Genomic DNA, 14,959 nt, shown 5'->3' with positions numbered 1-14,959 from the left:
AAACATCAAACGGCCGATCACTCAATTCAATTCTTGCTGAATTCTCAATTATAATTCGTTTTAGAACTCATAGCTACGTGCAATCAGGAGATATTCCAAAAATGTATCGACAAATTTGCATTAATCCTCAAGATTTTCCATTCCAAAAAATCCATGATAATAACTCATCAGTCATTCCATACAATTTACAAACAGTTAGTTACTTACGGTTTAGCACAGAGGTTCCCAAACTTATTTTTCTCATAGACTACTTTCAAAATTTTGCTGGTTCTGGTGGACCCCCTGCACTACATTTCTACCATATTTCCAGTCGACGGAAAATGTGAAGATTAGATCTAACTATGAAAATTTGCGTTACGGCTGAGTTCCACGAACTAACAGCTTCCGAAAAAAAAGTGAGAATCGATCGGTTAATTTTTGATCGACTGTGCTGTGAGTGGATGTCAAAAAGGTAAAGTTGGCCGATCAAAAAAAATGCTTCCATCCAACTTTACATTTTTGAGATCTACTCACAGCACAAGAAAGCAATCGATTCTCACTTATTTTATTTAGAAAACTTCCCATTCAGAGTGGTAAAAAGCAAATGAAAAATAGTATATTTTTTGTGTCGCATTTATTCAAATATGTAATCATTACACTATTAATTATTATTGTAATCATGTAGCAATGTAATATAATAAAATTGTAGTAATATAATTAAAATTAAACATTAATAACGTAATGTAACTTCTACAATGACAATCAGAAAATAGTTAAAATTTTAATGGGAGGGATGTACTTGATGGATTGACAGCAAATTATCAATATTTGGCTTCAGTTTTGTTTGGAATAAACGCAAATCTCCCCGTTCTGTGATATTGAATCTGCTCCTTTTTTTTGATAAAAGGTTTGTAACGACACTAAAACTTTTTTCGACAAGATATGACGAGGGAAACGCTATCAAAAGCTTTCTCGCAATTCCCCACAGTCCAGGATATTTTTCTGGTATTTCTGCCTACAGCCAAAATGTTTGATACCCTTTTAAATTTCACCTTCAGCTCCTCATTAGTGCTAAGCTCGAGTAGCTCCTCTTGTAATATCACATTCTCCACTTCCGTTTCATCAAATGGATTTATGATCCGTGGTGGTATTTCCATCGTCAGAATATCTTCAAATCTGATTTTGAAGTCATCATGCAGAGCGATTAAATGTTGAACGTATGTCCGAATATCCTCAAGGCATTCTACCTGTGACAAGTTTGAAAACTGGGAAAATACGCGCCGACTAATATTTTGCTTCATAAATTTCAATTTTCCAAGAAAAGCTGAAATTACACCCTTTGTTTTTATTAAATTGAGACTGTCCCCTTATAATTGTAAGTTAATGTCATTAAATTTTTTGAACAAATCTGTTAAATACGCAATGTCAGCTTTCAAAGTGATCGGGTTTTCTTTTAAATCTGAATCTTTACCTTCCAGAAACTCTAAAACCGATTCAAAAAGTGAGTAAAATCTTGTTAAACATGCACCTTTCGATAACCAGCGTACTTCAATATGTAAGAGCAATCGTTGGAAGTCTTCATCATTTTCATCGCACAATTGGGCAAATAAACGCGTAATCAATGCATTGCTTCTTATCTTGTTAACAGCATTAATTACAAGTTGAAGCGATTGGTGCAATCTATCACTCAGATTTTTCGCAACTAGGTGTTGTCGGTGGATGACACAGTGAATTGCAATTACCTCTGGTATAATTCTTTTAAGATGGCTTATAAAACCACGATATCGCCCGACCATGGCTCCATCTGTTGCCACCGAAATGACGTTTGTGAATGGAATTGCTTTTTCGTTAAAAAAATCACTCAAGACATTAAATATTGATTCACCATTAGTGTCCGTCTCCAAAGTTTTCGCGAATAGTAACTTTTCATGAATTTCTTCGTCCATAACAAATCGAACATATGCCGATAATAATGCTTCATTACCAGGTGAAGTTGACTCGTCCAGTCGAATAGAAAAATGAGTTGTTTGCAGATAATTACACAAGAAACTTTCAATATCAGAGCTCATTTCATCAATACGTCTTTGTACAGTGTTGTTACTCAAACGAATTCTTTAGAGTATGTCAAATGGAGATTTGTGTAGAACAGTTTTTAAACCTCTTCAACAGCGGGTAAAATTAACTGTTCTCCAATGGTGTGCGGTTTTCCAGATTTCGCTATAAGTAATGAAATATTGTACGATGCCCGCAAGCCATCATCGTTACTTTCAGACGTTGAAGCGAACATACTGTGCACGGTAGGTCTCTTTTCATATTTTTCCTTCAATGCTTGAAAATATTTCAAATCTTTACCTATTTTATCAGGATGACAGCTTCTTAGATGATCTTCGAGCTTCGATGGTTTCATAGAGTCATTGCTCAAAATTTTGCTGCACAAAAGGCATATAGGCAATCGCTTGTCTGCCTTTGATGGAAGAAATCCAAATTTTAAATAATCAACACTTCAGTCGACATTTCTTCATACATTCAGCCACGTTTCGTATCTGTTACCTACCGGTAAATAAAAAAAAAACTTTGTTTTAGTAATCTCAAGGCGGTCTTACTTAACAGGATATGACTATTTTAACAGAATAGGATTAATTAATTGTTGCAATGAAATAAAGTACCAGCGGCAAACTGATTCTAATTATTAAAAGCAATAAATCGGTAAGATCCATAATAAAGTTTTATGAAAATGGCTGAACCGATTATAATGTGACGTAAAACATTTTTTCATTAATTATATTTTGATATATTTCTGTAAATTCTATAGAAAATACTTTTAAATAACCAATATTTTGATATCACAACTCTGCGATTTTAATCATTTATTTATTACTTTGATGCACGTTACGAGTATGTAAAGACAGGTACAATTTATGAAAATATACAACGTGTTACAGAATAAGGGTTACAACCGAGAAATGGTATGTTCAGGATCAGTTTTTAAGTCGATTCCAATAGTTTTTTCTTATATATCTGAAAAATAATTTAGACCAAAAATTAATAAATCCTTAAACGGAGACAGTAAAAAGTGGTCACATTACAATATTGTGATGTCGCGTAGGTAGTGTAGCCCCCGCGGCTTTGACCGCGCCGCGCGCGACGTTTCAATATTGTGATTTGACCACTTTTTACTGATTTTTTTTCAGATATACAAAAACAAACTATTAGAATCGACTTAAAAACTGATCCTGAACATAACATTTCCCGGTTGTAACCCTTATTCTGTAACACGTTGTATAAATGTATATAATTATTTGTGAACCACCACACAGTAGTCGGGTAAAAAAAATATTACTAATAAAGTAGGGACAAAAAGTTCAACCTTTCTCGGCTTTCTGTTCTTTTAGGGAAGTCTCTAATAATGGCTCTGTTCAGTATTTAATTTTTAATACCTACTACACGCAAACATTACAAATATACTTATTACAACATAAATATATCTTTATCGCAGGTGGGTTGGAAGAGATTTCTTTTAGAAATAAGCCTCGCCTTTTGTACTTACGTATTTTTTGTAATTTGTGCATTTTTTGTTTACTGACGTGTACAATAAATTCTCAAATAAATAAATAAACAATAAATAAAATAAAAGTAAGTATAACAAAAAAACAGGTAAGTACTTACTACTTTTTCCGACACTGGCAAACGCTAACATCTATTCGCTTTACTTTTCTTTTCGAAATTCCGTAAACAAATGAGTAACGTTTATCCTTGGCAATCGTATTTATATTAGTGAAGAATCAAACAAGTTCATGCAAGATTGCTAGCACACACACCACAAGTCGTATTTCGTCCCTTTGCACGTCTGAACAAGCGTTGCGGACGGCGGCGGCGCTTTGCAAGTCTCGACACGTTCGTTGTACTAAATATGGAATATGCAAGGTTTTACAAGTAACAGTCGCTGAGCTTCTCAAAACATTATCTGCCTAGATCGATAGGCAAAGTCAAACCGACATTTTAGTTCTTCACTATCGAAACCAGATGAATTTTCGTGGACCCCCGCTTACGAATTGTGAACCCCCATTTTTTTGTCACGCCAACGTAGACCCCCGTCGAGTCTCCTGTGGACCCCTGGGGGTCCACCTGGACCACTTTGGGAATCAATGCTTTAGGGGGTCAGGGAAAAGCGGAACGGCTTACGCTGCCACTAATATTGTGCTGGGCTGCGACGGTGCATAACCTACAAGGGACTGTCCTATATAAAGCTGCCGTAAATCTGAACACTCACACATCTTTGCCACGGGCTCTAGGCCTACGTAGCATTGAGTCGCGTGAGAAAATTAATTGGAGGGTTAGCCGTTAGTTGTTTGGATAGAAAATTCTTGTACGATCCGCTCGATAAAAAGTCTCTCAAGGAACGTAATCATTTGAGAAATCTGTACGCTTAGACTGATATACGCCAATTAAATAAATAAATAAATTGAAATGTTTCAGTTTCCTCATTTATCTTAGTGCGTTAAATAAGTTATATCCATAAGTTTTCCAATTATGAATTTTTCTCGATGATCACTAAGAAGTATTAAATAATAAAAACAATTATAAAAGTTAAAAAACGCGATCCAAAAAAAAAAATAAATTGAGCTAAATATACGATAATAAATCGAACTAAAAAAAAAGAAAACAAGATATGGGATAAAGGACTAAACATCGTTATGCACAATTTAATTAAATAAAATAGTGGGTGATCAATCAACTTTCAGACAACAGACTACCTTAAATGTCATTTCTACAACATGAAAAATATATTTAAACAAATTAAAACTGTCTGAAAGTTGATTGGGCACCCATTATTTTATTTAATTAAATACATCATAACGATGTTTAGTCCTTTATTTCCATACTCCATACCTTGTTTTCTTTTATTAGTTTGATTTATTATAATTTTTTTTTACTTGCAAACAAAAATTACAGTAATGTAAAAAGAATAAGACTGATATAATAAAAAAAGATTAATTTGGTAAAACCTTGCTATCTTTTATAGAAGTCGGTATGAAGATACTATTTTGGATTGATACATACGACAACTATGAGATCCGTTTATTTAACAGCGCAAAAATATTTTCGAAAACTCATTACACAATAATTCAAATATACCATATCAGCGCTCATGCGCTTTACCTCATATTCGCGCGTTTTGTTTTTGAGTTATGCGTGACCGAGTATTTTCGACGTGTTGCAAGTATCAGGCAGAGCCGATTAAAATGGCGGTAGTCGAAGTAAACAATGTTTGTGTTAGTTGTGGTTTATTGTGACTTGATTAAACAATTTATTTGTGAAAGGCATCAGTGACATTTATGCTTTGGTAATCATCTGTACTAGTTAATGTATGTTGAATCGATTTTTTTACGTTTCTAGAATTATAAACTGCATTGAATAATTTAAAAGAATATTGTTGGTTATATATTACCAGAAGTCGGTTAATTTTTTGGTGTCAAGTTTTCTTTTTAATTACGTTTTTTATGAAGTTAACTTTTGTTGTATGCTCTTGGGTTAATGATCAGCTTTGATTATTATTTTCAGAAATGTTATTTAATTACAATAGAGGTATGCAGGCTACTTTCCTTAATAATGTATCTTGATTTGAACTGTTGCTGGGACAGAAGCATTACTGTCAGAAATGATGCAATGTATTCTCTACTTTACTCGGGTAACATTGATTACTAACGAATATTTTATAAGCATATTACGTTGATACTTTTTCACTTAAGAATTATTTATAATGTGTCATCCTATTGTTCACTTTGTGGTTTTAGTGCTAACTGTTAAAAAGTTTTGTTCAGTGCATTTGTTTTGTTTCAATGGCTTCTTGTAACACAAAATTTCTGGACATTTTCACTTATGAGTATGTCATATACCTTTTTGTTTTTTGTGTAATTCAGAAGTCTTGTGTTAGTGTTTTAAATTTAAAAAAAAATAGTTTACTTTGTAAATATCTTGTTTGCGCTATGAGGTTGTTGTGGCATTTAATTGACATGTATAAACTTCATATTGCAGTTAATATATTTTTATGTGTGTGCGTGCATGTGTCTGTGTGTGAGCATATGTGGATATGTATGAATTTGCAGATTGATCTTAACTGTTTGCATTATTTATGCACTTTTTGTATCTGCATTTGAATGGTGCCTAATCAGCTTGATGTGCATATGCAGTTCAATCTTATACGTGCAGATTTTTGTGTTAATCAGTATGTTTATTTTCATAATAATTTTGAAAGTATGTATAGAAGAAACTGTTGGGTATTATGTATCGGTACATATTATTTGATATGTCAATGAAATGCATTTTTCTGTCAGTTAAGGATTAGACAGTATTTATGGTACTTTTAATTGTAAGTATTACTTTAACATCTCTATAACTGACTAGATATTTATTTTGTGTGGAATTCTTCACTTCAGTAATCAGCCGAAAATATTGTGCATATCAATATAGTCATGCATGAGAAAAAAGTTATATGTGTGTTATTTATTTGCTCTGAATGTGGTGAGATCTAGGGAGCTGATCTGTAGAGTTAATATTCTGCAGTGAATTGTAAGTTATCTTACTCTTATAATAAAATACATTTCAGCCTGGAATGTTCCTAATGTTGATGGTACATTTTGTAATGCTGGTTTATTAAGTCAATATTTGTGTGAGGTAGATATGCTAATGATTACGTAATGCATGGATTTTGCCTAGAAAATAACACTTTTCATGTGCCTACTATCGCTTTGATGTATGCCAAATGCTGGATTAGAAATGGGTAGATAATAATTAAAATTTACAGGTATTCAGAAACTAGAATATAGAAATGGAAAAATCATATATTACTTGAAATAAAAACATATATAAGAATTATTTAACTTTTAAATAATAGATAGCTTCCTGGGTATCATAATGAAAAATAGCATTAGCTGAAAATCACATATCTAAAAGCTTATTGAAGCTATATTTATTTTATTTTTTCTTGCCAGAATAATCTGTAGAATTTTTAAGAAACTTGTTTGTTATGCTTATATAGAGTTTTATCTGGTGATCTGTAGTTAGTCACTGTAGTTAGATGGCGCCAAAAATACCATAATAAAATTATAAATATAATCTAACAAAACTTAACCCATACTCGCTTCGCTCGCTAACCTTGACTAGCAAGCAAAGTGAGCGTAGGTTAAGTTCGATTAGATTATATTTATTTTCTTATTTCAATATAGCCTTTCAGCAGTGCCATCTAACAACTAACTGACTAACTACAGATTGACTTTTAAGTGGCACCATTATAATTAATAGTTCCCAAATGTATTTTATTATTTAGTAGTTGTGTTAAATTGCTTATTTTTAAGCATTTATATTTTGTAGTAGTAATGAATTAGATTTAATACAATCTGTTTGGCTTGGATACATGATAATCTTGTAAATGGCTGTGTCATTTATACACATAAGGTTGTATACGATCATTATTGTTATGGCGTTTAACATACTTAATATATTATGCTTTCATCATTGTTTTCTTTTCCCCTTGTCCAGTTAGATTCAGGCTATAAATAAAGGATCTATACTTAATCCTGCCTTATCGTTCTTTACAATAAGCTTTTGCAGGAAAAATGGTAAACATTTTCAGTGCATCTTGTATTTGCAAAACTGCCTCTTTTGCTCATTTTTTGCAAAAAGAGCAAAAAATTGGAACTTTTTCTTGGATTTCAATAATACGTAGAACAGTGTCTAAATATTAAAACATTATCTTAGGTCAGTTTTGACTGTAAAACTATTACGTGTTTCCCACTAACTTCACTAATTAACTGTGCTTTCACATTTTTGTACATTCCTTTTATGATTTCTGTAATATTTGATTATTCATAATCCTTTTCCCCATGTCAATACATTCCTTTAGGGGGCACTTTATATATATTTTAATAGTATGAGATTTGTTATGTTAATAATACAATAAATTTCACGTACCCTTACATTGATAAATATGATGGGATTCTAAGTAAAAAATTTGTAATTAAAACATAAATTATGCTGATGGTATGAAATATTACACGTTTATTAAAATAAAAAAACAACAATAATAAATTTTAAGTAAAAGAAGCTAAATTTTGAATATAAAAAGAAATTAAATTATGGTTGTTAGTATTAAAAAAAAGAAAAATTATAAAAATTCTCAAGTTTGAAATTTTTTAAAAAGCTGTAGATTAATAAAGAATAAGTGGTGGTTAGTCCCTGCCAGTTGAGTTGATAATCCTGTTTCCAGGGTTGTAATATTAGCCATAAAATTATATTTGTGACATTTTTGATTATAAAAAATATAATTATTTGTATCAGCTGAAAAGTTGTGTTGGGCTGGAGTCATTGATCTGATGGCCACTGGTGGTTTAGATCTGTTAGGAACAATGTGGACGGTCATGAATAGTGTGTATGATATCCTTACTGTTATCTGTCTGGTGACCTTGGCTGCCTGACGATGAGTCAAAAGCCTTGAGAGAGTGTTTTGTTCCTGGTAGCCACTGGGGCTTATATATACTCATGATTCTGACATCATATAGAATGTTGTTGAAACAAGTTAATAATAAATATATACGAGGTCTGTTCAAGAAATACGTAGACTGTTTGAATTGCTCGGGTCCAGTTGGTTCCAGTCAAATCCGCTTGGCGTCGCCATGTTCGTACAAATCTGATTACAACGCAGTTTTTTGATTGCAGATATCATTATTGGTTGCTTAGCTACGTAGTTGTTTGTGAAGAGTATTTTTTTCGTTTGGTGGATTTTAGAATGGATGACTTGAATGAGCAAAGAGATGCTGTGAAATTATGTGTTAAACTTTTGATATGCTCAAGACGGCTTATGGCGACGGCAAATCGACGTCTGACCATCAGAGAGCTTCCTGAAGAGTGTGTGATATCATGTGTGATATCAGTTGGATCATGTTACGAGATTTTGACCAAAAAACTGAAGATGCACTGCGTTGCTGTGAAATTTGTTCCACGCCTGATGACGGGTGACCAAAAAGCCCATCGTGTCCAGGCTTGTCAAGAATCGCTTGAACGTTCATAAGAAGATGAAAAGTTCTTGTCTAGGATCATAACAGGTGATGAATCTTGGATGATCGAAACAAAGGTTCAATCGTCCCAGCGGGTCGGTAAAACATCTCCCAGACCAAAAAAAGCTTGTCAAGTTCATTCCAATGTGAAGGTGATGTTGACAGTTTTCTTTGATGCTCAGGGTGTAGTCCATCTCCCCCAAGGCTCCACAGTGAACCAGACTTGCTACATTGAAGTTCTCAAATGTTTGCAGGATGCTATTCGGCGGTAAAAGCCCAGAAATGTGGAAGAGCGGTGATTGGTTTTTTCTTCACGACAATGCTCCAGCCCCATTCAGCCGTCAGAACTTGTAAGTTTTTGGCCAAACACTCGATCGCTGTTCTTCCCCACCCACCCTACTCACCTGACCTTGTTCCCCAAACTCAAAAGACCTTTGAAAGGAAGAAGACTTGAGATGATTCCCGAGATTGAGGCAAATGCGACGAAGGAACTGAAGAACATCACAAAAGAAGTGTTCCAGGACTGTTTCCAAAAGTGGAAGCACCATTGGGATAAGTGTGTGCGTCGGGGAGGAGAGTACTTTGAAGGGGACCTAGACAAGTAACTTCTAAATAAAGTACATTTTGTTTTATGATGTTAGTCTACGTATTTTTTGAACAGACCTTAACTGTGAATCTTCCAGAACAAATTTAAACATCAGTATTTCTTAATAAGCATATGTTATCATCTTTTTACATTAAATTTTGTTTAATTAATATTTATTGTGTCAGGATTAATATTATTATTAAAAAAGAATATGAAATAAATAGCAATAACTTTGATTTTGTTTAATTAATTAAGATTAATTAATTTAGCATACACCTTAGTACAAATTGGCAAAGATTGTTTTTGTAACGATGAATAGAAAATAAAAAGTGCAAAAGGAGATTGAGTTTTTTAATGCATGTACTTCACATATGTTGTGAAATATTAAGTGTGAGGAATAGATTGATAGACCCCTGATTAAAATATATAATATAATAAACAAAATTTAAAAAAAATAAAATATAAAAATTTAAAAAATAAAAATTATAAAAATATAAAAAATGAGAAATATAAAAGGGAATATAACAAAGCTTTGCTAATCACAGAGTCCCATGAAGAAATTAAGGATTTATCCCAGGGCTCAAAAATCCACAGTATTAAGTACCATGATGACAATAGAATAGGTGACAATATAATAAAAAAACTCAACGTACGACTGTGCTTAGCTTAAGCATAAAATATGATAATTACCTTTTGTAATACCTAGTGATAAAAAAAAAAAAAAAAAAAATACTAGCTGCTGCTTAGTATTAATAGTATTAAATTTTTTTAATTTTTAAATCTATTAGTTTACATAAAGCTTAATTTGCTGGCATAAATTGATTTATGTTCGTTGTTATATGCTGAAATTATTTTTAAAATGGTTTTCCATAAATCCTCTTTTAAGATGCATTTCTCATATAATAAAATGATAATTCTCTTCTGTGAAGGGTGACAGACAGTATGTTATTGTCTCTACTTTTTTTTAAAATTAAGTAACCCCTTCATTGTGTCAGTTGATTTTCTTTTGTAACTTTTAAAAAATGTACAAGCTGATTAAAAACTATAAGGCAATCTCTTGGGAGTTGATTCTATAGCTAAAAATAGGGAAAAAATTTCACATAAACAGGCCTGAAAACACTTCCTTAGCAAGTTACAACTACTGAAAGATTTGATCCAGATTTTGGTTCCCCTGGGAAAATGAAAATTTTCTGAAATTCTGGGAAGATAAATTAAGGGGTGAATTTATTTTTTTCTTTTTTGACCTGAAAATATTAAAAAATGGGTCCAAGAACTGTATCGTCATTAGTTTTAAAGATATCTGACATAAAACATAAAAATTGGTAAAAACACATTTTTGGCTTTAATGTAAGAAAACTTTGTTAAATGGTTAATTAAGTTGTATTGTTTTCAGTTAGGAATGTAGAAAATTTAATTCTGAAAAGGCTCATATAAATACTTAATAAAAACTTGAATAAAGGATATTTAAATTTAACTTTATTAAAAATAAAAAACAAAACGGACTGAATTGTGAAAAAAATTTTAACAACATGAAATAACTAATTTTGCCCGTATATTGGAAATAAGAGCTGATCATTTATTTATTACTTTTTTATCAGAATAAATTAATTTATTTTCATAGGTTGACAATATTAGCTGATCAACAATTAATTTTTTGAGACAGTGTTTGAATAATCTTGATGGTTTTTATATTATATTAAAGTATCTGTGAGATTCTGTGTACAATTCAGAAAACAGTTTTTACAAAATTTAGTGAAATCTTTTTTACATAATGGGGGACAATGCAAATATGTATTCATTTGAAGAGTATATGGACATGATATTAATTTACGGTAAACAAAATTAGTTTGGCTGTAGTTCAAGAATATCATGATATTTATCCACATTGAAGAGCACCTGATCGCAAAACTTTTGAAGATGTGGAAAGACAACTTAAAGAAACTGGTAGTTAAATGCAGCTTTATTAACTGATAGAGTACTCTTACACCGCTACCTTTACCATTTTATGCTGTAATTTTTCCTTTTCTGAGGTTTTGCTAGTCTCATTCTAGTTACTGTGTTTTTCACTTCTCTTATGGAATTATTTAACTCTCCCTGTTATAATTGATCTCCCATGTCATATTTAATCATTTTTGAAAATACCTTTCCTTTTTTTATATTCTTAATCTTAATTTGTGATTCTTTGTAAACTTTCTCCAGCATTTACTTTTCTTATAAAGTTTTGGATTTATATCTTTGATTCTATGCAGCTGTCATTACTGCTGTTTGTTACCTGCTCCTTCCATGATTTTTTTTAACATCCCTTCTTTTCTTCATTCCATCATTGTGTCTCTTATCTTTCTTATGATGCTATTTGCTCTTCCACTATTGGTTTTTTTACGTAATTTATTGATTATTCAAACATTTTCATTACCTCTACTATTTTGCTGTTAGGAATGTATTTTTTAACTTGCTCCAGTAAAGTTTCTTTTAACTGATATTTACCTTCATCTTTCATTCTGTACTTTACTAATTTCTAACCTAAATTTTGCAATTACTACTCTACAGTTGGCTGTTGAACTTATCAGCCAGTTTTTTTGAGTGGCTGTTGTTATTAATCATTGCTTTCCTTTTATTTTTCAACAGTTGTGATTATTGCACATCTTATGTCTCTTTCAGTTTGACTGTATACTAGTTCTAGTTAACTTCTGAGATCTTCCTAAACGGAGCGTTACTGATTATTAGGTGATTTTTCTGTACAAATCTGTATTTGTTTCTATTAACGTAATTCCTTAGTTAGTTGGTAGGACTCCTTGGTCCCACCAGCTTTCTTTACCATTTTAAGCATTAAGTCTCCCATTTATATCATGATTTTACTTATAGTTTTCAAAACAATTCCTCTACACCTTCTTAGTTTCTTATCCTGGAGAATTCATTATAATGATATCCCGCACTTTTACATAAGATTAAATTTTTTCCATGTTAAAATATGGAATTGCTTCAATAAAGTACCTCAGCTCTTTCTATGCTATTACGCTGATACATTCCTTGCCTCTTCATCATCACTTTGAAAAAGTATAAAGCTTTCTTAATTCTTTTTGTGTCTATCCTTTCTTTTTCCATTTTATCTCCGATAATCCTCAGCATAGCCATATCACTCATCATTCAGTCTAATTGTTGGACTTTTCCTGTTACGTTCAATGAACTAATAATGCCTGTTTTCAGTCTTCCTCTATCCTTTTCTTTGTCCAATCTCTTTTCTTAATTAATCTCCTTGCAGATTATTTTATTCTGATAACTATAATTTTTTATAGTCATCTACTTATCACATACTTCATACTGTTTTACCTCTTGAATGAAAAAGTACTGCGCGCTGTTTTTTTTGGGTTTACAGCTGCAAGAAACTAGTATTTAAGTACTGATAAGATCACTTCAATAGACTTTTCAAAACTACTGCCGGTATGAAAAAGGCCACTTCTAACATGAACAAGCACCAGTTAATTTTTTTTCAATAGGTAGTTCAAATTACCTCTATTATAGTCCTGCATCATCCTTTGTGATCTTGGTGTTATCTAAAATCTTAACTTGGCGTGAAACCTTCTACTTGTTTGAGCTGCGTAATTTTATAATCTCATTATTCTCAGCTACGAGTAATTTGTGAACATTTGTCTGTCTGTAACCTGGAGATATTCTCTGTTGCAGCTATACCACATGTAGTTGATGAAAATCAAGTTATTTTCATTCATTCTATCAAAGAGGAGTTGCTCTTATGTGAACATTATTATTTTCATTTAAAATGATTCTGGTGCAACTTGATTTTTTAATTGCTTTGCATGTAACACAGCTGCAAGAAAAAATGTGACTGAAAGTAAAGACACAAATTTATTTTTTGTTGCTGATCTCTGTGGTGAAGTGCGTCACAGGAAGATCCGTCACAAGAAATACAATTTCTGGATTTGAATCTGGTGTTTTTCATTTGCTGCAGAATTCAATACTGTAGTCCCGTACTTAAACAATGAATTAATTATTTAAAAGATTAATAAAATAGTGTACTGCATAACGTGTCTTTACTCATTATAGAATTTTTTTTTGATTCTAATCTAAATTTTAATAATTTTTTTGTTTCTTTCGCAGATGACTTAGGGGATGAAAAAATTCAACAGGATGAGGTGCGAAAAATTGGAGAGTTTTGGAACCGATCAGACATGTGTGTTTTGTGAAGCAAATATTGTTGATGAACTAAAATTGGGCACAATTTATAAATATGGGAGTATTGTCACGCATTATTTTTGTTTGGTAATTTCATCTTTTTATTATCGGTGTCTGTCAGTTAGTATATTTATTTACACATGTATAAATCCATTGTTCATTAACTATGTTATTTCTTCTCTTTGATCAGAACTTTGTATTTTCTCTATTTTTCATTTTTTCCTTTCAAAGTATAATTATTCTTTCACCATTTTTCTGTCTTTTTTTATAGTGTAGGAAAGGAATGAATGGTTTTACTTTTCTTACTTGTTATAGTAGAGATCAGAAGGTAAAACTATCCCTTTCAAATTTTGACATATTTGTATTCCACTAGTCCAAAAGTACTAAAATTTTGGTTACAGTTTACGTGTATATTTTATTTGTATTTTAATTTATAACTTAGGAATAATTGAACTAATAATCATGAAATTTTGGTGTGTTGGCTTTTGTATGTGTGGAATTAGTTTATTTTATCGAATCTGTTAAAAATCTGGTAAGAGCTTCTTTCTTCAAAGGGGATTTGGAGTTTACAAATATTTTAATCCAATCATAAACTTGAATTTATCAAAAAAATAACATCAGAAGTATGACTGGAGATAAATATTATTATCTCCAGTCATACTTAGATCTTAAACGTCATGAAAGAAATTTTGAAAAAATTTCTTACATCTATAAATATTGCAGTTCTGTGAATATATTTTTTTATTTCAAGCTGTCGACTCAAAAAATTTGTATTATTTTAAAAGAGTTCATCTAGGCGAGAGTAATTAACTTTTCTCAGGGAGTTGTTATATGATAAATATTGCTTATTATTAACTTTTTTTAGTTACATTTTGTTAGAGTACTTTGATGCAGCACAAATTGTATAATTTTTACTTATTTAAAAATCAGTCTTAACACATTTTTTATATTATTTTTTTTTTTATAATAAAGTAAATTATAAGTCACTAATACAACTCAGTTAATGCAATTAAGTGTTCCCGATTTTCAACTTTATTATTGGAAGAGGAGTTAAATTCTAAGCTGTATGGAAAAACTTCAATAATATTATTATAACTCTTACTTCCTTGGCTTAATAGTATGCACCAGAAAGACTGTTAAAATCTGCCAAAAA

At 31.4% G+C, this 14,959-nt stretch overlaps 1 protein-coding gene across 4 annotated transcripts in view; it reads left to right on the top strand.

Annotated features, from left to right (window-relative positions):
* The first annotated feature begins 5,161 nt into the window (after window positions 1–5,161).
* LOC142327445 (uncharacterized) overlaps window positions 5,162–14,959 on the top strand; it is a 116,353-nt gene continuing 106,555 nt past the window's right edge. For 3 of the 4 annotated variants that reach the window (XR_012756992.1, XM_075370531.1, XM_075370529.1), the window contains exons 1-2: window positions 5,162–5,345; window positions 13,732–13,893. Coding sequence is in view for 3 of the 4 variants with exons in the window: in XM_075370531.1 (XP_075226646.1) it covers window positions 13,744–13,893 (150 nt within the window). In the remaining variant the exon portion in view is untranslated. Of the gene's footprint in view, window positions 5,346–5,541; window positions 5,669–13,731; window positions 13,894–14,959 lie in introns of all 4 variants that reach the window. The other variant, XM_075370530.1, reaches the window with a different exon arrangement.

This window comes from Lycorma delicatula, chromosome 7 (assembly GCF_047948215.1).
Source record: "Lycorma delicatula isolate Av1 chromosome 7, ASM4794821v1, whole genome shotgun sequence".
In the NCBI taxonomy this organism is placed as follows: Eukaryota; Metazoa; Arthropoda; class Insecta; order Hemiptera; family Fulgoridae; genus Lycorma; species Lycorma delicatula.
This window is presented reverse-complemented; position numbering and strand designations above follow the sequence as displayed.